Source organism: Vigna radiata, chromosome 6, assembly GCF_000741045.1.
Source record: "Vigna radiata var. radiata cultivar VC1973A chromosome 6, Vradiata_ver6, whole genome shotgun sequence".
NCBI lineage: Eukaryota > Viridiplantae > Streptophyta > Magnoliopsida > Fabales > Fabaceae > Vigna > Vigna radiata.
Genome location: NC_028356.1, coordinates 24,851,937 through 24,875,219, shown reverse-complemented (window position 1 = coordinate 24,875,219; position 23,283 = coordinate 24,851,937). Strand labels below are relative to the sequence as shown.

General features: G+C 33.2%; 2 protein-coding genes across 2 annotated transcripts; both read right to left on the bottom strand.

Annotated features, from left to right (window-relative positions):
* Window positions 1-10,880: 10,880 nt before the first annotated feature.
* LOC111241805 (dnaJ protein ERDJ2B-like) lies at window positions 10,881-12,024 on the bottom strand. Its single transcript, XM_022781694.1, has 3 exons — window positions 11,936-12,024; window positions 11,356-11,551; window positions 10,881-11,202 (listed from the first exon to the last, which is right to left on the bottom strand). The coding sequence occupies exons 2-3, from the start codon at window positions 11,455-11,457 to the stop codon at window positions 11,053-11,055; spliced, it is 252 nt and encodes an 83-aa protein (XP_022637415.1). The 5' UTR covers window positions 11,458-11,551; window positions 11,936-12,024; the 3' UTR covers window positions 10,881-11,052.
* A 1,719-nt stretch (window positions 12,025-13,743) lies between these two features.
* Window positions 13,744-17,087, bottom strand: LOC106764431 (mitochondrial uncoupling protein 1). Its single transcript, XM_014648715.2, has 9 exons — window positions 16,887-17,087; window positions 15,742-15,960; window positions 15,559-15,637; window positions 15,327-15,460; window positions 15,128-15,226; window positions 14,933-15,037; window positions 14,516-14,590; window positions 14,175-14,261; window positions 13,744-13,908 (listed from the first exon to the last, which is right to left on the bottom strand). The coding sequence occupies exons 1-9, from the start codon at window positions 16,968-16,970 to the stop codon at window positions 13,873-13,875; spliced, it is 918 nt and encodes a 305-aa protein (XP_014504201.1). The 5' UTR covers window positions 16,971-17,087; the 3' UTR covers window positions 13,744-13,872.
* Window positions 17,088-23,283: the final 6,196 nt, after the last annotated feature.

Here is a 23,283-nt window from a genome sequence, read left to right as displayed (position 1 = left end):
ATTGAAAAATAGAGTAAATGAATTAAAACTATAAATGCAGCAAACCTTGGGATACAACACTTGATTTAGCTGACAACGAGATTTACCCATTACTCTATTTACATTAAAACAGAAAGTAATATTAATTTAAGTATGAAATCATTAAAAATTAAGGCCGACATGAAATTAAAAGTCATTTTTAGCGAAACACTTACCCTTGAAGCAGGACTTTGAAGTCATCTTTAATCTTCGTATGCAGCGAACATAAGAAGACAACTGTATTGTTTTTGGGAATGAGGACTACCAGTTGCTAGTGAGCCCTGTTTAGAACATAAAAAAATGTTAGTAAACTAATTAAGTAAACTTAAATTACCTTTTACATAAAATAAGGCATACCCGTCAATGTATGGCACAAGGTATATGTCTCTGTTTGACTCAGCCATCCATGTTTCCAAATAATTTTGTTTCACTTCATCTGTGTTACAACAACGTTGTATGGTCTGAGGTTCAACAAATCCGTAAACGGAAGACCGACCTTGGTCTACAATGATTGAGTCCATGTACCTATAACAACAAAGTTAACTTATTACAAAGTAGGCATCTTAATTAAAATAATATGGTACAAAAAATTAACTGTCTTACATGCACCAGAGTTGAATAATGGAAATATTCAACATCCTCTCTCCCGCAATGATCTCCGATACATCATTAAATGTGATATATACTGGCAAGTGGGGGGGGGGTGGAGACCAAATACTCTTAAATCCCAGTATATTTCTACTGATCCTTTGGTAAACTTGGGACATCTTGCCATTAGTTTTGATATGGGATCATCCTTCGCTTCAGCCATGTCATCACCATCATCAGCATCATCATGTTCAGGTATTGGTACCTCATTCANCGGCTGCTTTTGAGGACGTGTGAACTGAAGATAACATTTTCATCGTTATTAACAATTATTTTGAAATTATAATATAAAATAGCCAATGNTACAAATATTATACNTGTTGTGTCCCAATGTGTGTGACAATCAATGCTCTAGGCCAAGCTAAAAAAGTTCCTACGGCCTCTCCCACAAATTGAACTTCTGGAGTGGGTACAGGCACCTGAGCCTGGGGATCCCGAACCTCGTCAATCATGACACGCATGTGCTGGGTGCTATGGGAACACCATGAATAGTTACTCCTCCCTCAACTACTCGTCCAACAGCCACAATGCGTGCGTGATCCCCTTCAACCAACATGTCATACTGACCACTATAGTCAGGAGGTTCAGCAGCAGAGCACGATCCTTTGGTGTTGGCAGGAGGGGGTGTGGGAGTTTCAGTTGGCACACCCAGGGTGCCCTGCGTCATGCATTGTAGCTTCTCCTCAAGCACTCTTTGTATTTGTTTTTGTTCTTGTAGCTGCTCATTGAATCGTTCCTCCATTTGATGAAATCTTTCTTCCAACTGACGATCCATATGCCTCAATGCCTCCTGATTCGTTGCTTGTGGTGTTTGAGTTGTTTGAGTTGTTTTTTGTACAGTGCCAAAGTACTGAAGAAGACCAATGGACCCAGGAACTGCACGTACACGTCCTAGGTGCTCCGGTTTTCCAATGGTCGTTGTTAATATGTCCTCTCTACCTTGGGGAGTAAATGTTCCCTGCGTCTGCTTCTCAACCAACTCATCCTGCACATTAAAAATGTTACGTTACTTAAATTGCAAGATATGAATAAAATACAATAAAGTAATGTTTAAAACTTGTACTTACAATTCTCTGTGAGATCGCTACGGTTGAGGCAGATGTCATGTTCCCATCAGATTTGGTACGAGCAACCTTCCACATCTCATACCTTGTAGGTGGAGGTGCTAAGTCCGGGGATCAAGCCCCAACTCATCCGCTCGACTCTTCTTAAGTTTCTCCTCCAGTTTCGCATAACCACCTCGTGATAACACGTGTGGTGCATCATTTAGCCTTTTCCTTTCTTGGGCGGCTAACCTTTTACCCTGTAAAAGAATTTTTATGCATAACTATATAATAATAAAAATTGCTTTGAAGACGTTGTTGGTTAAGATAAATACCTTCCATTCCTCAGTCTCTCTACTTTTACGAAACTGAATCCATTCTTCTTCTGTGAATGAATATTCCTTAGATGGATTCTCATGTTGTNTGTCTCCAAATACATACAGACGTGTTAGCCTTGTCTTGAAATCTCTCCACATCTTACATATCTGTGTTAAGATTTTCCTCCTCATCTGAACTGTGTTTGGAATATCATATTTTAGCTGTTTAAAACAAGAAAAATGTTAATAACATAATAAGATCAAAGAAATGAATACATCAAATTTCTTTGAAGTAAGTATATATATACCTGAACATCTTGCCATAAGAGGTTCTATTCCACTTTTGGGACGTGATCCCAAGTTGGATGAAGGATAGAAACATAGGTTTTGGCTATCTTACCCAAATGAATTTTAAATCTATCAGCATTTGGCCCTGTAGCCACACCAGTTTTTGGGTCAAAATCAATATGTATCCTCGACCCAGGAACTCGTCTGAATGCCGCTTCTGGCAAACGTGTCACTCCTTGTGTATGTCTATTGTGAGCTGATGCTGAGTCTGAGGTCGACATACCTGAAAAATATATACAAGGTTACTTATTAAGATATTGTTTTCTCCTAGAAACCTTCATTATGATCAGTACGAATTGCATGTATGTCATAAGAAATGTCATCAATAGAGTCTTCATTGGGTCTTGATGTGGTACATGTTGTCTCAAGAATATCAAGACATTCTTCATCATCAAAATCGTGCATGTTTTCCAAAACCACTGACCATTTTTCATTCGCTGGATCGCTGACGTAGAATATTTGACTTGCTTGACTTGCCATAATAAATGGTTCATCAGTGAAACTCATCTTTATATCAACCCATTTACACTTGAAAACAGGGACTCTAAACCGGACATAATCCACCTCCCATATTTTTTGTATTACTCCAAAATAACTAATTGATGCAGTGATGGGATTTTTGTCTTTAGAACTGTAGAAGTGCACTGACTCAGCTTTTAGTGTAACCCCACTATTTTGAACTCTACTTTTATCATCTTCTTCCTTTTTCTGAAAAGAGATATTGTTAATATAGTACCCACCATATTTAATGAGATCTGTGTTCGGCCCCCGAGATAGCCTCAATAGAGTTTCATAAACATTTGGAGTCGCATAAATCTTTTTCTTAAACCATGGTAAGAAGTTTTTGACATGTTCATTAAGCTGCCATTTTTCATTCATTCTTGGGTGTATTGCCTTTATTTCATGAACATGTTCAGAAATGTAAGGAATAACATCATCAGTGTTGTTTAAGATGTACAAATGAGCTTGATCAACTTCTTGTCTACTTATAGGTTGAATCCTCACACCACGATCCTTACCTTCACATCTTCCTTCATTTATGCTATTAGGTAGATTCACTGGTTCACAACTTGACATGTAACTTAAACAAAATTCAATGGCTTCTTCTGCAATGTATCACTCTATGATTGAAGCTTCTGGTCTATACTGATTCTTGACATATCCCTTTAAAATTTTCATGTATCTTTCAACAGGATACATCCACCTTAGGTAAACCGGCCCACATATTCGAATTTCTCAGACTAGATGAACGATCAAATGAACCATGATATCAAAAAAAAGAAGGTGGAAAATACATTTCCAATTCACATAATAGTCTTATTCCTTCATTTTCCAATTGATCTAAACATCGAGGGTCAACAACTTTCTTGCAAATGGCATTAAAAAACAAACACAGACGTGTCAGAATACCCCTAACAGAACGAGGTAATATGCCTCAAATAACAATCGGTAACAATTGTTGCATCAATATATGACAATCACGAGACTTTAATCCAACTTACTTAAGGTCTTGCATAGAAAAAAGGTTACTAATATTAGAAGAATAACCTTGTGGAACCTTCACACTTCGTAAAGACTTACAAAAACTTTGTTTTTCTTTTTTAGAAAGAGTATGACAGGCTGGGGGCAAATAAGTGCGTCTACCTATTGTCTGTGGATGTAACTCTGTTCGAATTCCCATGTCAGCCAAATCTTGTCTTGATTTTATCCCATCTTTGGTCTTCCCTTTGACGTTTAATAAAGTTCCGATGACACTATCACAAACATTTTTTCTACGTGCATCACATCAATACAATGTCGAACATCAAGTATAGACCAATATGGAAGATTAAAAAATATTGATCGTTTCTTCCAAACTTGTTTTGCGGATGTACTTTTACGATGTTTTCCGAATACAATGTCAATGTTTTTGACTTCGTTGTACACCTCTTCACCATTCCGGGGTCGGCACACAACCTCATCCTCGGCACTTCCATTGAATGCTTTTTTCAATCTACGATAAGGGTGATTGCGAGGAAGGAATTTCCGATGTCTTGTATAAACCGTCTTCTGACCATGCTTCAATTGAACGTAACTGGTGTTTTCTTCACAAATCGGACATGCAAAATGTCCTTTAACACTATAACCGCTCAAGTTTCCATAGGCTGGGAAATCATTTATAATGCAAAACAACATTGAACGCAAACGAAAATTGTCTTCAACATCTGAATCAAACACTTCGACACCTTCTTCCCACAACAATTTCAAATCATCAATTAAAGGTTTCAAGTAAACATCAATGTCATTGCCAGGTTGTTTAGGACCAGATATCATCATTGACAACATGACATATTTTCTCTTCATGCACAACAATGGAGAAAGATTGTATATCATCAACATAACTGGCCATGAACTGTGTTTGCTACTCAAATTCCCATACGGATTCATACCATCAGTTGCAAGTGCAAGTCTTAAGTTTCTTGGATCTGCACCAAATTTGGGAAATGTTTCATCGATCTTCTTCCACTATGGTGAGTCTGCTGGGTGTCTAAGAAGATTATCACACTTTCTTCCTAAAACGTGCCATTTAAAGTTCTTTGCATCCTCCTTAATAGAGAACATATGTTTGAACCTAGGTATTATAGGCAAATACCACATGACCTTACCAGGTGCACCATCATTACCCTCTTCAGTGTTTTTGTCACGTTTCTTCTTAAAACGGCTTAAACCACATGTTGGACAATGATTTAGTGAAGCAAATTCCTTAATGTACAAAACACAATCATTTGGGCAAGCATGTATCTTTTGATATTCAAGACCCATTGGACATAAAACGTTTTTGGCCTCGTAGTTACGAATAGGAGAGTATTATTTTCTGGAAGCATCTCCTTCAGCAACTCCAACAACTCCGTGAAACTTTTATCCGTCCATCTGTTCCTTACTTTTAAACTGAACAACTTCAAAGTTGTAGACAAACGTGTAAAGTTCGTGTAGCCTAGGTACAACAGTTGCTCAGAATCATTGATAACAGAATCGTACAAATTAGCTCTTCTAAAGTTATTTTCACCAACATCATGTATCATGTCCTCTAAATGATCAGTCATCCATTCTTCCACATAATTTGTTCCTCGTGACGTCATAGGCTGGTCCAGTACTTCTCCATGCCAAGTCCAAACGGTATACGATTTCGTTATGTCGAACATGAATAGATGATCATGCAAATTGCCCAGGTCATGTCGTATTTGATTAGCACAATGAACACAGGGACAAAAATATGTCCCATTCACAAACTTTGCATTTTCTTTAACATATTGCAAGAACATCGAAACACCCTTCTCATATTCTTCAAAAATGCGACGTGCATTCATCCAGCTTCGATCCATACTATGTTCGTAACATACTTCATCAGTATTAAATTGGACAATTGGACAATTCAAAATTTAATAAAAACGATTAAAAGATTAATCGTTTGTGTTAAATTTCAAACGGGAAATATGTTTCACTAAGTGATTTCATACTAATGCATGTCAATTATAATAACACAACTAAACTTAATCACATGCATATACTAACAATCCGCAAACACATGCATATACTAACAATTTGCAAACACATGCATTCCTAAACGTCAATTTGAAATCATAAAAAAAACCAATAAAATGCAAATTCAAAATGCCAACATCATTCACAAAAGCCAATAATATCCATACAAATTAAGTTTTCAAGAAACAACCTAACCTTTTTAGCATATTATATATAACCAAATGAGATAGCTGTCGTAGTGCATGCCCAAATATAGGTCAGAAATGCAGTCCAAAAACAGTCCAAAATGCAACCCAACAAAGACGTTTGAAACTGCAACAAAACGCAACAAAATGAAATTATGATCGGATCAAATGAAAGCTTTTTCATCAAAGACTAATTCAATCGAAGCAAAACTAAATTTAAACGGTCAAAAACATAGAAAATGAACCTCTAATGGCGCGACGGAGAAGAGCTCTCGACGAAGAAGACGATCAATAGTGGAAACTGCTCGCGGGTTCACGTTCTGAAGTTTATGTCACTATAGACGTCGGTTATCAGTTGAGACAAACGTCTGAAAGGTTATAGACGTTGGTCATCTCACTAATGCGACGTCTATATCATTTAAATATTAATATTGGCACAGATTATAGACATCAGGTAGGTGCGCAACTAACGTCTAGTTGGACAGAGTCGTCGGTTGGATTGTAACCGACGTCTGGTTTGTAGCATAATCATTACAGTTTCACCTAACTATCAGGTTATAGACATCTCGGCCAGCAAGCATGCACGTCAAATACAATTTTTTTTTTTCTCTGTTTTGGTGCAGGCTGCAATGAATGTCTCGGCCAAGCTAATTTTAACACATTAAGTATGTTTGATTAATATGCCAAATAGAATTGATGGATGCCTCTATGGATACAAAACATATAAGCAAGGTTCACACACTTAACATGTAAGCTATTCTACTCTAGCATGCAATTCCTAAGAGATAAAAAAACCTAAGGCTCATGATACCACATGATGGGGAAGTGCATACCTAGAGAGAATATTCTAAAATGACATTTAAGAATTGGAGAGAAATTAAAAATGGAAAAGATTGAGAAAGAGGAAACTTATGACTTGAGGATGCGCCACTTGAAGGAAGCTCCAAGATAAGCATCAAAGGAGGACCGCCACTTGCTTGAGCAAGATAAGGTCTGCCCAAAATAGGGACTTAGGAGACAGAATACTATCTCAAAGAAGATTGCAAAAGTGCAAATCAACTCAAAATTCAATTGAATCAAGGTACGGTACAAAAAGGAGACCCATAAGCCTTCTTATATAACCTTTGGAGTGAGCTAGGATGCAAGATCTAGGAGATGTGAGACTTTTGAGTGTGGAGTCCGTCCAACGGCTGTTGTAGGTCCTCTAGGGACTTTTGAGTCCCACATTGCTCAATTCTCTCCACTCCAAAGGCTTTATAAGGCAACTAGTTCTCCTGTAGTTCAAAACATGAACACTAGCTATGCTATCTTGTACTACAAGCTATGGAAAATGAATTACTCTTCTTTTCTTTTAAGTTCAAGCTATGTGAAGTTCCACATTGCTTGTACTAAAGGAAAATGAAGAGTTTATAAACGTTTCCTCACTAGAAATGAAATGAAAGTAAAAGAGGCAAAATACAAGCCCATGAAACCTACACTATTCTATTTTATTCTTTTTGTCACTCTAAAAGCTCTTCATTGTTGCCCCATCTATGATCATATCACCTCCCAACAACTTTAATTTCAGATAACCCCATCAGAAATTGTGTTAACTAATTTAAGGAAATAGAAACCCCTGCAGGCCATACTAGTTTACCAAGAAAAACCAAAAAACATATCTTGATTCTAAAACTCACCTTAAGTTCAAATAGATATAAATTGTCCCCAAAAATCGTTGGCTTTTCTGACTAAAAAAAAACCAAAAGTCCTTTTTTTTTCTTTTGTGTTTGGCATCTAGGTTCTGACAAGGAAGACCCACTTAAGCCATTGATCCCAAAAAGAGAAGAACAAAGTGAAAGGCCCCAACAGAAGTCTTTGCTCCGCACGACTCGCATGGTCGAAGGAAAATCAAGCAAACAACCTCAATTAATACAAATTGATTTTTCTCGCAGTAGAATTATTTAAGATCCAATTAAACCTGCTCCCTGCGACCCCTCTAAAATGGAGAAGGAGAAAAACTCTCCCTAGCATGACAAAAAACCTTGAGGATTAAGTTGAGTACACACACCGAAATTATGCCTCCGCCACCCCGAAGGAGAAGAAAAAATGATGGAGAATATATACCTAAGGCTCAAAAGGAAAGATGAAGACAGTGGAGGATGATGAAGACTCTGAATCCCCAACTTTTCCAATTAAATTTTGTGCCATGTCATAAATTGTTCACCTAAAAAACAATTCCACGTAATATAGCGTTGCTACATTAGCGTTTTAAGTGTGGATCACGTCATCACAGTTTAATGTCGTTTGTCATCATTTAACAGAAAGGGCAAAATTGGCTCAATTTTTCAAAAATTTGGACCCAATTGAGACCGTTACAAACTAGAGGAATCACTTGAGATTCTCCTACAAATACGAGGATGATCCGAGGGTCTAAACCATTTTTTTATAATCATGCACATATTTTTTTAACGTGTCATTTTAATAGCATAAATCACTAAAATAAGAGTTACAAAGATAATAACTAATAAAGAAAACTATCGATTTCCAAAGAAGATTCTAAACCTGGAGAACAAAGATTTATTTATGTTGCTGCTTCACCCTCAACCTCACGCTGATACAAAGGAAAGAAGTTTCCCCTAAGTTCACATTATTTAAGGTGACCATTGCAAAAGAGAAAACACACACTGGCAGATAAACAAAGACAAAAGAAAGGGTAAGTTAATGGTAAAAAGAAACCAACAAGATATATTAATATTGTATCATACAATACATTTCACCCAAATTAAAACAATCATCCTGTAGAGTCATTGCCAATGTGTTTCACCCTACCACACTCACAAGGTTAGTCTGTATCGCGTCTTAGGTCATACTAGAAGCACTTAGACTAAAACCTCTTACTACTTTCATCACATGTACCATTCATCTCTAATTGAAAATGAAATATCATTAGAGTTTTAGGATAACCTGCAAGACTGAGTTCCCTATATTCATACTAACAACACTTGAAACCACCATCAAGAATTTATCCTTAGAAATTCTATTCAAACTACCCCTCCATGCCAGAGCCACTGGAATGTGGCGCCCAGTGCCATAAAACTATCCCTCAGTGCCAGAGGCACTAGAATATGATGCTCAACGCTAGAAAATTACCCCTTAGCACCATATCAGTTGACAACAACTAGCTTTTTGGTTTTAGTGCATATGTGACTTGTTCCAACATATCAAATATGTTCTTTAAACATTGGAATTTATGCTAAAACATATTTATAGTTGACATGGAGTACCACTTTGCTCATTAGGTCCGAGACTAGGTGCATTAAACCATTTGACATCTCCAAAATTACCCAAACTCAAATCTACACTTTCTAACACCAAATTCCGTAAACTAAAGGTTTTAACAAGTCATAATGGACTTAATAACATACCTCAATGCCTCATATTCATCACAACCTCTATACTTTAAGTTTTCACTAGTTAGAACCTCCAATTTGAACTAAAACTATTTTTTATGTATCAACTCCACCTCAGATTTGGCCTAACTCAACAACTAAACAAGTCCTAAATGACTTAAAAATTGACCCTAAAGCATTAGTTTCCCCATCTACCATTTTCTCAAAAACTCAATTTCCAAAACCCCTAAAAATACACTTTAAGCAACATTGTATACACCAAAATGACTATCATCCCATTCTAAACCACTTATCAATTAATTCTCATCCTAAACAAGTTACAAAAGACCAAATTAATTGTCCTAAACCATAATTCCTCACCTTAAGCCAATATTTCATTAAATCACTTCTCAAACCTCCATTTTAGACCAAAATTGATCTATAATTCTACTCATACCTTTCCCTTTAACATTTTAACCAAAATTAATACCAATAACATCACACTAATTGCATTCACCAGGTTACTCTAAGTTCAGACAAAAATTACACAAAGGATCAAGCATCATTCATCCATTATTCTCAATCAAACATAGTTAACGCCAAAACAAACATTTTATACATAGCCAACCATATATACAACAACATACATACTCACAATCACAATTTCATACATTATTATTCAATTTAAATACAAACACTAGCTTTCCTCACCTTTTTAGAAGACCAACTTGTTTTAGAAGACCATATACTGCTTTCATAGCTCGAAAAGCTCTATCTACACCTACATACAACAAAATCACGATCTAGGTATGTCATTATTACCACTGATCAGTAAAAAACCTAAAAGAATACTCAAACCATACACGTGACATAGCTAAATATCACATGCATCGGAAAACATGAAACTAGAAAAAAAAAGTAGAAACTAACTTACTCTATGAGAAATTGATTGGGTAGAATTGAAGATCTCACTGCAAGAATCAAACACGCGGTCTCTGATCTTCAAACAGATGAACAAGGTGCAAGAACCCTTAAAGAGAAGACAAAAGATTCTAGAAGAGTGGTTTATAGAGACATGGTTTGTTTTTAATATAATGAAATTCATTTATAATGAAACTATTTATATTAAACCATTTAATATTAAAGTAATCGAGTCTTATTTTTTTTAATCCACTATCACTTTTAAAATATCATTTTCTAGGTCTTCACAATTTTAAAATCTTTAATTGATTATGTAATTTGTATGCATTTTTTTTAAATATATAAATAAAGTTTTGGCACATAAGTCCCTTTTAGATATTCTTTAAGTTTAAATCCTGAAACCATCTTATAATTTGTTGAAGAATCTCAAGTGAGTTTTCTTGTTGAAATTGGTCTCAATTCGATTTTAAACTTTTGTAAAATTGTAACAATTAAACTTTTTCTGTTAAGTGATCAAAAACGACATCAAAAACGACTGACGTGTTATACTTGTTATACAATAAATATGTTGATAAAATTACATAAAAATAAAATTTAAATTATAACGTAGAATTTGATAAAGTAAAAGAAAAGAAAAAAGAAAAAAGAAAAAGAAAAAGTAATTCCTCATCCAAATTAGGGTTTAGATGCAGAGGGGAATCTTGCCACAACGTTCTTCCACTCCCTCCCCACAAGCAGCATCAACGTTTCCTCTCCAAAGTCTCCCCACAACATAAAAAATGTCTGAAGCCTCCAAAATCATCATTAGAGACTCCATAACTACATTCGAAATCTACAAAATCAAAGGGAAAAGAGCACGAGTCAGAAGGAGAAACAAGACATAATACCAGAGTTAGATTAAATACCACAAATAACTAAAGAAACATCTAAAGACAATGACATAAACATGATTAGACCCTCTTGAATGTCGATTTATGGTACTTGCCAGACCGCGAGCATTCAGACACTGATAGTGTATGCTCTTTGCTTTCTTAGAGGCAGCTCGATACAACTTTGTTATTGTATATGACACTATAGGAATGGCCATTATTGTCAAAATGAAAATTGGGAACAGTGCACTATTATCCTCCGAAGCTGCCGTCCTTCCCTTATACACCCAACAACCTCCATAGTTACCAGACCTGCAAAGAAATTTCTCGTCATTACTCACAACCCATCAGACACAATCTTTCATCAGGAAAAAATAAACCCCATCTTCTTTGTCTTCTTCTCTTCCTTCGTCCTCTCCTTATTGTTCTCAATATTCTTCTTCACCGCACTAGTTTCTTTCTTCTCAGCTTTCTCATCCCCATCACTCTCAGCGCTTCCTTCGAATCAGTCACCAACCCAATGGAAGACTGTGTTCAATCTGAAAGGGTTTTTAAAGTGGGGGAGAGGAAGAAGAAGGAGAAGGCAGAGAGGGTTATTCAAATTTTTGGGGTTTTGGTTTATCGATAACTGCTGGTGCACGAGCTTCCAAGGGGACACCAATGTAGAGGATTGGGATAACGCGTGGTCTCGCGTACCTGCATGGATCTTCGATTTTGGGTTGCAACACGACCAAAACTCGAACATAGGCACGGAGGCAGACGTGTACTGCTTCGAGACAGCGTTGATAGAGCTCCTAATGGAGAATGGAAGCACGAAGGCCGGAAAAAACTGGAAAAAAAAAAAATACTGATTTATGATTCAGCCATCATAACCATTAAAAAATAAATTGTCAATATTTTGGAAGTAATGTATGATCACATTTACTTACATTTACGAAAAATAACAAAAACGAAATCATGGATATCTCGATTATTTGTTATTAAACTCGTAAGCTCATCTAAATTAACACTAATGGAGCGAAATATTTTATAGCAATGAAAATCATGCTTCGAATTTTCAACCAAAACATGTCTATGAGATAAAAAAAAAATTAAGAACTTTTGACTTTGGTTCTTAACTATATTAACAATGTAAGTAAAAAAAAAATTAAAAGAAGTTGAAAATTTAAAAAAAATTTATAGATAAACTAATTAATTTATATACTCAAGTGGTTTTTTTTTTTCCTTTCTAATAAGAGTATTTTTTTCTCTAAAAAAAGTAAAAATACTATAGTAGTTAAAATTAATGCAGTTTACAATTCAGTTAATAGTTTAGTTCAGTTTATATTGTAGTTTAATACAATTTACAATTAAATTAGTAGTTCAATTGAATTTATATTGTAGTTTAGTACAATTCAGTTTGATAAAACAAAAGAAAGTTTGAACTATTTTACAATTTAGTTCAGTTTAAACAAATTAATTTTTAATTCAGTACAATTTTTAACGATATAGTTCCGTTTGTCCATCCGTAATAACGAAGAAGACAGTGAGAGAAGGGCAGGGTGTTGGGCTGAAATTTTCATAATCTTAATATTTTTTCCTTTTTCTTTTACTTTACTAAATTTAATGTAATAATTTAATTATTTCACTTAATAAAACCGATTCACCTCATCCTATTTATTGTGTACATGTCATCATATTTTAACGTCTATCCACTTAATGAAAAAGACTTAATTATTTAGATTTTACAAAATTTAAAACTCAATTAAGATCCTCAATATTCTTCAAAAACAAGGTTTAAACCATATTTTTTATTTAGAAAATGATTGTATTTTTAACTCAATTCAAATATTTTAAAAAACTATTTTTTTTATTAATTGACAGGCTTTTAAAAAAAATAAAAAAAATGTTTTTGTTCTATTAAAAAAATATAAATTAATAAAGAAATACGATCGTGGTTTATAACTAAATAGTTTCCTTCATTATAGAAAGGCATATTCAAGTTTATGATGGAGACAAATAATAAGATATAACAGTCCACGGGGGTTAAATGTAAAAAAAGTCTATTTTGAACAGAACAGAAATTTTCATTTATAATTAAATTTTTGCCTAATATCTTACATTTTAACTCTTTATTTAATTTTTTTATGAATTATTTTTTAGTATATTACTTTTTAAATATACTGATATGGAATGAGTAGACCTTTCATAATATTTAAACTTGTGACTTTAATGTGGTAGATATATACAAAGGCTAGAGAATCCCTGAAAGTTGAGTTCAACTAATATCATTTGAACTCATCTTCATGTGTCCTGAATAAAATTTCTCCTCTTGCGAGAAGAAAATTGTACTGTCGATTACTGTGTTGTGTGCAGTGAAAAAAATTTGGATTTAGAATAGAAATTTTGCACTGAGAAAACCTTTGTTAAGATCCTATCTTCTCTTGATATTGAAGAAACACATAACACTGCATCACTAAGCCCAACTAGGAAAAAATTTATGAGAATTACATCATAACTATTGTCATTTCTTGATACTTCCTTTCCCCAACAAAAATAAATGTTTTGGAACATTCCAATTCAAAAAAAGAGAAGTTTTATTCTCTTGAAAATGAAATTCTACTGAAGAAACTTCTACAGCAAACTGTTCGAAGTCAAGCGGATTCTAATCTTTTGACGTACTTTTTAGCCTGTCACAGGTAACACAAAACAAGTGAGATTGAAAACTGCCCAATTTACCATGTTAAAGCAATATGAATAGTGCGATAATATCAGTCTGAAGAGACTCAAACCATAATCACAATTGTCATGGTTAAGTCAATACAAAATTCTTCTGCAAATTTTGGGTTTTCTGATCTCTATCTCAATAGATAAGTATGCTATAAAAATATGTAGAAGGTGATAAAAAGGAAAGGATAAATTCATGGAAAGCTATTACAAAGCATTCAACTTGTACCTGCTCTAAAGTTAAAAACATGATCACATTCCATGATCCTAGCCTTCCAAAATTTGGTATGAACCCTTTATAAAAAGCAAAAGGTCCCTGCAAACATTACATTCCATAACCAATTAAGTGTGGCAAATGTACAATGATGTAATCTAGCCAAAGCTAGAAATTATCAAGGGAGTTTTTTTAGCAGATCATGCTTAGTCAACAACCATTTAAAGTTTGACATTGTAAAATTCTGTGATGCATTTTAGTAAAAAGCCAGAGCAATTATATTCATGAAATATACTATTTAAAATCAAAGAAAACATGCAAGAGAGAGAAATAGTGATAGTGGAAAACAATCATACGTCATTTTTTAATGTCTTGATGAAACAATCAATGGTGCTTTTGTAACTAGAATCTCCCATCATTCTTGACTTAACCTGTCCATACAACAAAAGAACAATGAATTAGGATAATGATAAAAATAGAGTAATGAAGAAGCTCATTGATCAGGCCCAATGAAGAAGTAATTAAAAAAGATGTTGTCAACAAATCGATCCTATTTGATCTAAAGATCATCTGTCACAGCAAAATCTTCTTTTTGGTTAAGAATTGAATGTATTAACAATTTCAACCATTTTACAATTATCACTGGATTTATCAGTTTATCGTTGAATGAAGAAGAAAGTCTGAAACTTATGGTAAATTGTAGGATATTAGCACACTATGCATAAAATGACAAATTAACTATGTATATTCACAAGTAAACACCAAAAGATTACCACATCAACAGGGGAGCCAACACAAACTGCAAAAAACCCTGCCCCTAGACCAGCTAGAAGATGAGTTAAAACATTGTCGGTGAATCCTGGAATTTTCAAAATAGTCTGCAACAAAACAAATAAAGTTATACAAAATTAAAATGAAGAGATTACAAGGTTTTACTCCAAAATTAAGTCTAGTGTCTTTTGCATTACCTGTTTCACTTGATCATAGCTTGCCAATTCAGCAGCATTAATGATACCATTTCTTGTTATGTTGGGTCCAATCCCAGTCCAAAGAGCACCAACTCCTTCCTATGTGTAGGAAGCAAGTGAACAAAACTAAGTATAACCAGAAAAAGGACTGAATACACCTTCCCATTTTCACAAACCATATCAAGTTATATGAAAATACCTGTCTCACTATTGTTGAATAAGCATTTAATGATCCAGTGTAGCGCCTGGGCACACCAGGAGGCAATTTTCCTTCAGATTGAAGTCTAACTTTCACAAGATCTGTTGGATTGGCCACAGCAATTGCCATAGCACCTTATGATAACACAAGTTCATGTGGTTCAACATTGTGGTTTTGCATAATGTATCAATAATTCTAAAACAGCAATACAATGTTCAGGAATGGGCTTTACCGGTTGTAAATCCAGCAAGAATTTTCTTAGACAATGGAACATCTCCGACATGGTCAGGTCCAACATAGAAACTCTTAACCTGTTATAAACCCCATGACATATATGTCATCAGATCACATTCGCAAACAGTGGAAATGAACTGCAAACAAATGAACATTCTCCAATGCAAGGTTCCAAACTCACAGGATCATATAATGCAATTCTTAAACCTCCATTCACACATTGACGTTGTAGCCCTGGTACAATCCCCTTCCAAAGTGCTGAAAGACCTTCTTCCCTGGCAATGGTTGCAACGGTTCCAAGCATTCCCCTATATTTAGGTAAGGCGATCACATCACCAATCACCGGCTGTTTTTGAAGCTGAAGTCTAACTTTTGCAGTGTCCAGAGGAATAGTACATACCTGAATTATTGGAGCAATAATTTCAAACAAATAGTTATATACAACACAGGGACTAAGTATTTGTAAAAGCAATATGACAAGTGAACCTAAAACACAAGGCAGCTTAGTAAATATATAAAGAGCAGAACCAATTACCAATATTCACATAGAGTAACAGGACCAAAATTCACAGCTAAGGAAAAGTTTAGTACAAATCTTTAACTGAAAGATACCTAATGAAATATTATTTGTTTCTTATGCTATATTTTCACTGCAGCCTGAGATATGACAGGTTAGCCAAACAGGTATTATGATTTTAGAGTAAATCAATTGATACCACCATTCTAATTCCAAGATCCATAAACCATAGAATAATCAAGGTTTGATATTGCAGTTGTAGTCATAGTGTTGTCGTGATTGCAGCCAAGTTACAATTGTAGAGAGAATTCAAAACCTTTCGTGTTGTGGCCAAAATAACATGCGGAAGGTTTTGAAAAACCACAGGAATATAATCATCCATATTGAATGAACCAGAAAAGTGCGAAGACCTTTCATCATCATATTAGTAAAAAAACACCTTTCCTCTGTAGCCATTGTTCAATACACAACATTGGCAAGAAGCAATTGGCTAGACACTTATACAAGCACACTTTGATAATGAAACACAGTACCACCTCCCATATCCTATTCAAAAGGGTATCAAAATTAACTAAGGACTAGTTAAACGCAAAAAGAAAAAAAAGGTCTCAGATGCTCATCCAATGAATGATTTGTCACACTATATAGCACGATCATCCAAGACTTTTAAGAAAAGGTCCAATACGCAAAAAAGACAGGATTTTTACACATGATCACAACAAAGAGAGATTACCCAGAAAAGAAAGTTTGATGAAGTGAATATCCAGACGAGAGTTATTGAAAAGAGAGATATTAGATGACAGATGTACCTCGGCGAAACATGCAGCGAAAGCACTGCTGGCGAAAGTGCCAGCAAAGGAGATGTCGGATTTGGAGCTGCCACCTCCCACCATTGCTTCGACGAGGCCAAAAGATGTTCACAACAAATGAAGAGAGAATTCAAGAAGCAATAGAAAACAAAGCGGAAAGAAAGAGAAGAAAAAAAGGTGTTCAGAAGAACCACATCAAGACAGTGAAACTCACTACTAGGTAGAGGAGTTCTTATATAGCTCTTTGTTCAATAACTGAATCTATATTAAAATCTAGTTAATTTTAGAATGCAATTACACGTATTAACGTATAATTTTTATAGAATTAATTCAAAGATGCGTATATTATTATTTTAGTTTGACCATAAGCCCATTTTTTAAGTATGCTCGGGTTTTGTATGGGAAAATAGTCCTTTGAAGATTTATTTTCCTTGTTTTAAGTATAGAGAGATGGATATGGACACAGTCATGAATTGACTGAACTGTAAATCGCTGTGTTTGCTTATTCAATTCCGTATGTCTGCAGATAGTGATTAATTAAGGGCCATAACTAAGATCGGATGAATGTTTCATTTTGACCCTTTAAACTCAGATAATCATGAATACACCTCAAGAACCACATTATTCTTCCCTTCTCATTTATGACAGGGTTTAGTTTCAACAACAGTATGCCATTACTTTTATGTTTCAATGGAGCCAAGTGATAAAAATCCAACTATGAGAATTCGATATAAGTAAAATGTAAACTCATGACTCACAATCATAAAAAAACTCAACAATATTATGCATTTATACCTACCCAAACTTACATTTGTACTATTTATCATTTTTTTACATGTTTATATTTTTACTGTGTTGGTAGAAAGTTTAGAAAATAAATGCATTCTTATGGTGCAATTGCCATTTTTTTGGTAAATTAATGAAGCTATACTTTTTAGATCAAATTACATCATGTGTTAAACTTATTTATTTACTTAAATGTTAAACAAATTAAAACTCTCATTATATATCACGTTCATATTCATAAGATTAAGTAACAATCATAGGAGTTTGAGTAAAGCTGGCGTAAATATATTTAACTTTCTCTAATGAACTGTATTTTGTATATAAAATTTTAACTTATAAAATAGGAATTCCTAAAATATTAGCTGTTTGGATTTGTAAAATTGAATAATTATCGATTTGAAGTACATAAAAAAATTAAAAGTAATCTATAAATATTAATAGTAGTGAAATAATTGTCTCTAGAAAATTGAAATGTTTAATACTAGATAAAAAGGAAAATAAATATAAGAACAAAATTATTAAAATATAAAAAAATAATAAGAGAAAAAGCTAAAAGGTGTCTCTCGAGTAACTTCTAACTTATAAAATAGAAATTCCTACTACAAGTTAATACGCTGGACCAATGATAAGTTAATAAGCAAGGTTATGAGAAGCCCAATAGAAAGAAGAAAAACCCCAATTGGATGGGGAATTTCTATACGGACCAGGATAAGCGTACAAAATAAAGTTTGGCTTTCTCATGTTGTTTGTTCTTAACAAACTATAACTAGAGATTTTGTCTTCGAGAGAAGAATGACAACAAACTTCATATTGTCTTCTCTCTCTATCTGCTGTTTCTCTAATCCATCCATTTTCTATTTCTCTGCTCCTTCTATTTTCCTTTCTGCAGCTGTTTTCTTTTCGCATAACTAGTTATATTCTGATAGAAATTACTTATTAGTGTGGATATTAAATATTATCCTTTTCCTTTTTCAGATGTGCTTTTAGAAGAAAAAGACAATTGTTTTTTTTATCTGTCATTTCTAAAGTTCCATATTACGTTAATTATTTTACATCAATTATACTTTCACTTTTCAAAATGTTAAAAAAATTAAATTATTATTCTAATAACCTAGAAAATAGAGTATTAAAGTAGATAAATGTTTTAAAATAATGAGATCAATTATTTTATTTTAAAATAGATTGATAATATAAATAGAATTTCATACACTCGTCTCATCACTTAAAACACAGTTTATCTTTCCAGAACACGTTCTCTAAACTCTCTTTACCTTTTCTCTAAGTTTTTTTACTTCTCAATCATCTATTTGACGATCAGGATGTTCCTAGGAGATCACTGCTAAGTTGTCTTCAATATCTACCGATCAATTTCTACAATAGAGCAGGTCAATTTCTAGCCCTTTTTCTCCTCATACATGTAAATCTATTTTCCATGTAAAAGTGTTTCTCCTTTGATTCTTAGTCAATTTGAGGTTCTAAGGTCCGTTTTCAATCATCACTTGGTGATTTGTAGGCTTTTCTAGAATTTCCTTACGGTGGAAGCAACGATCGGGTGTTAAAGAGTTGTGGTAGTTCTCCCTAAGGTAAAGGAAGTTAATTTTGTTTTCATATATGTAGTCAGAAGTTTGAAATATTTTATTGATGTGTTTATGTGGTTTATGATAATTTGAATATTCTAAATTGGGTGAATAAGTTTATGATGTGTGCTTGTGTTATATGTATGTATGAATATTGTGTGAGTGCATGTATATTGAAATTGGTATGGTAGTAAATGCAAAACTCTATTGAAGATGATATTAATGAAAAGAAATGGTTGAGGTAATACTTGGTGGTTTAAATTGATAGGTGTTGGTATGCCAAATTTTGGAGTAATGAGTTTAGAGAGAAATCTATAGTTTGGTAAAGATCATGGGTTCTAGTATAATTAGTTTAAGTTCTAACATACTTATATTATGAAGTTAGATTGAGAAAGAGCAATTTAGTTCATACCTCTACTATTTTAGAGTGAAAAAAAAAAGGTTTTGATAGGTGAAAAGTTAAGAGAAGGGTTATTTTGATTAAACTGTGTTTTGAGAGGGGTTTAAGTGTTGATTAAGACTTGTTTGAGTGTTATGACAACAAAATTCTGATATAAAACTGGTTTTTCATCTTTTGGATGTGTTTTGATATGAATTTAGTTCATTTTAGGGGGGTTTCATTAGTGATATTTTGATTTAGGAGGTATAGGAAAAATTTGATGTTTTAGGGTTTGTTATTGAGTTATTTAAGACTTGTTCATACCTTTAGTTTGCAGAGTTTTGAGATAGAAAATATAGATTTTAGTTTGGGTACTTTTGGAGTTCTCATATGGGTTTAATGCACCTAGTTAGGGTCTAATGATCAAATAGGTACTTTGTTTTAATTCTAAATATGTTTTTCCATCAATTCTAGGGTGTAAGGAATCCATTTGATAATTAAAACAAGTCTTAAGTGCATCAAAGTCCATAAACACAATGTGTTGTCAATTGATATGGCGTTGAGGGGTAGTTTTTGGCACTGAGCAATAGTCTTCTAGAGCTGAGCGCCACCATTCCAGTGGCTCTAGTGCTGAGGGGTAGCTTCTGGGTGCTGAGCGCTACCCCATTAGTTTTGGTTTCTTTTTCAAGTTTTGGAAATACCAAATTTGGGATTTTGGGTATCAGTTTTGAACATTCTTTAGGTCATTTTGGGGGGTTTTGGACCCTTTTAGAGCTGTTGGCGATGATTTCAAAGTTGTTTTTCTTGCCTAAGTATGAGTTTAATGGGGGGAGGGTTTGTGTTATTTAGTGGTTCTTGGACTGTTCTTGTGTATAAATGTATATGGAATGGTTTCATGTGAATTTTGATGACTTATTGGGTTGTTTATGGTCCTTTGAAATATAATCAATGTTATATATGTTTGGATACAATGTATTATGAGGTTATCAAAGTGTGAATGAAATATTGTGGAAAAGAATTCCAAGGAGGAATTTCTTATTGGGCGATTCATCTGTGGAACTAGCATAAATTGTAAGAAGCCGATATGGAGGTTATCCAGACACTGTAATGATTATCCATGCTCAATTAGAGAGTGGTGAGTCATTTTGTGAGATGAGCATAAGGTCCTAGCTTGAGGGCCTTTCTTCATGGTGGCAAAGGGTGTTTTTAAGGACTAACCTTGTGTGGTAGTTTTGAGTGGGTCAATTGTTCCACAACACAGGTGCAAAACCTTCCATGGCTCGACATTTATACTATATATTAAAGGATTTGACCACGTCTGAGTCAATATGTGTGAATGGGAAGGATGTTCTACTTATGGTGTGCTTGAAATTGTATGTTGCATTTACCTTAATATGAATAATTGTTTTACAATTAGCTTACCCTTGTTGTATGTTTCTTGGTTTTTTGTTTTGTGTTTTTCTCTTGGCGATGATCATCTGGTGGGTGTGAGCAGAGCATGATGATGTGACAATTGAGCAAGCGTTAGGCGATAATGTTTCTGACATGTAGTAGTTTTAGTATTTCATTTCCTTAGAGTTTATCTTTTCTTGGTGGTTTTTGAGACACCATTCTTGTACATAGTTTTGATACTTGTTCTAGTTGTATATAAAATTAGTTTTATAATTACCTTGGATGACAATAAAAATGATTTTATATTTCTTTCCCAGCTTGTTAACTGATTTACCTTATTGGCTATGTGATGTTTCCTTTATGATTTCAATACTATACTTGGGATGTTACAATTATTTTGTTATTATTCCTTGTATTAATTAATCATTTTAAAAATAATTTATAATTTTTCAATTTTTATTTATCTCATTAATCAATAAAATTTATTTTATTATTTAAGAATAAAGATATTAAAATGAACTACATGTATAAAAATCTTTCTATAATCTCTCAAATCAACATTTCTAGAAGCAAAAGTTTTAAATTAAAAATTACAAAGAGAAGCTTATTTGGTTTAGATGAGAAAACAAAATTGTTTCAATGAAAAATATCTAATCATAAGAGCTATACTATAAAAAGAAATTAAAAATTTTACTAAAAAAAAGTTAATGTTTTAATTGGTTTGTGTAAAACCTTAGGAAACACTTAAAAAGAAATAGAGAATATTTAAAAAAATATGAAAAAACAAAATTGAAGCATGTCATTAAACTACCTTATTGAATTGCATTGTAATAATTAGGGGTAGGCAAATGAAACTGTACTGCTAAAAACTGTACTGAACTAAAAACTAATTTGTATAAAATAGTTCAGGCAAACTTAACTGAACCCTTTTTTGTTTTATCAAACTGAACTATACTGTACTAAATTGTACTAAACTACAATATAAATTGAACTGAACTACTAACTAAATTGTAAATTATACTAAACTACAATATAAACTGAACTGAACTACTATCTAAATTGTAAATTGTACTAAACTACAATATAAACTAAACTAAACTAATAACTATATTGTAAACTACACTAATTTTAACTACTATACTATTTTTACTCTTTTTAGAGGAAAAATACTCTTATTAGAAAGAAAAAAAAAACCACCTGAGCATATAAATTAATTAATTTATGCATAAATTTGTTTGTAAAATTTCATCTCATTAATTTTTAAGGTATAAATTACATGTAGTTTATAGAAAAAATAAACTTTTTTTTATTTTTTTTTTCCATAAATATTTCTGGATAAAGCTAATGCGATCCTACTAGTTTAAAAAGTATATGAATAGAATGGAAAATAAAATTAATATATTTATATGAACTTCATCGAATATCGAATGCTTAAAAGGATAATGTGAACAATCAAATAGTTAAATTTAATTTATTTGAATTAGCATATAACAAATTAAATTTAAAGATAAATTAACCTAACGTTTTTCACTTTTGTAACAAAGTAGACCATTTTTTTTAATAAATTTAGGTAAAATACCTTTTTTGGTCCCAGTTTTGGTTACGAATATTCAAAATGGTCCCCATTTTATTTTTCTGTTCAATATAGTCCTAAAAAACGTAATTATGTTCAATTTAGTCTTTTTTCTGTTCAATGTAGTCCTAAAGAACGTAATTTGTGTTTAATTTAATCCTTTTTACAAATTCCGTGAACCACAAACAAGGATACGATCATAACCAGATAAAAAAAAGTTTTACCACTAGAATTACATCAATGGTGTAAAAAGTGGGAAATTATGGCCTTTTCATGAACCCAATGCTCCAACCACACAAAAAAGATAGCATTTGTTAACAGCAAAAGAAACAAATCGGAAAAGAACATGGCATGTCATCCAAACACTGAGTAGTAAGCATCTCATTCTTATGAAAACACTGTTTACCCTGCTTTACTCACAATTTTTCATTTTTCTGGAATTTTTCCAAAACAAATAAAAAGCATATTAATATATATGGATATTGGAGCAGCACATACAGTTAATTCATATTCTTTTTATCATATTATATTTATTTTTATGTCTACAGTTTTTCCTATATTCTATTTTAAAAATTTAGATGTTTAAAATGGACACCAAGTATATATATCTCTTGAGAAAAAAACAAATTTTGATTCTACGCGATTTTTTATTTTTTTTAAAGAATACACACACACACACACACACACACA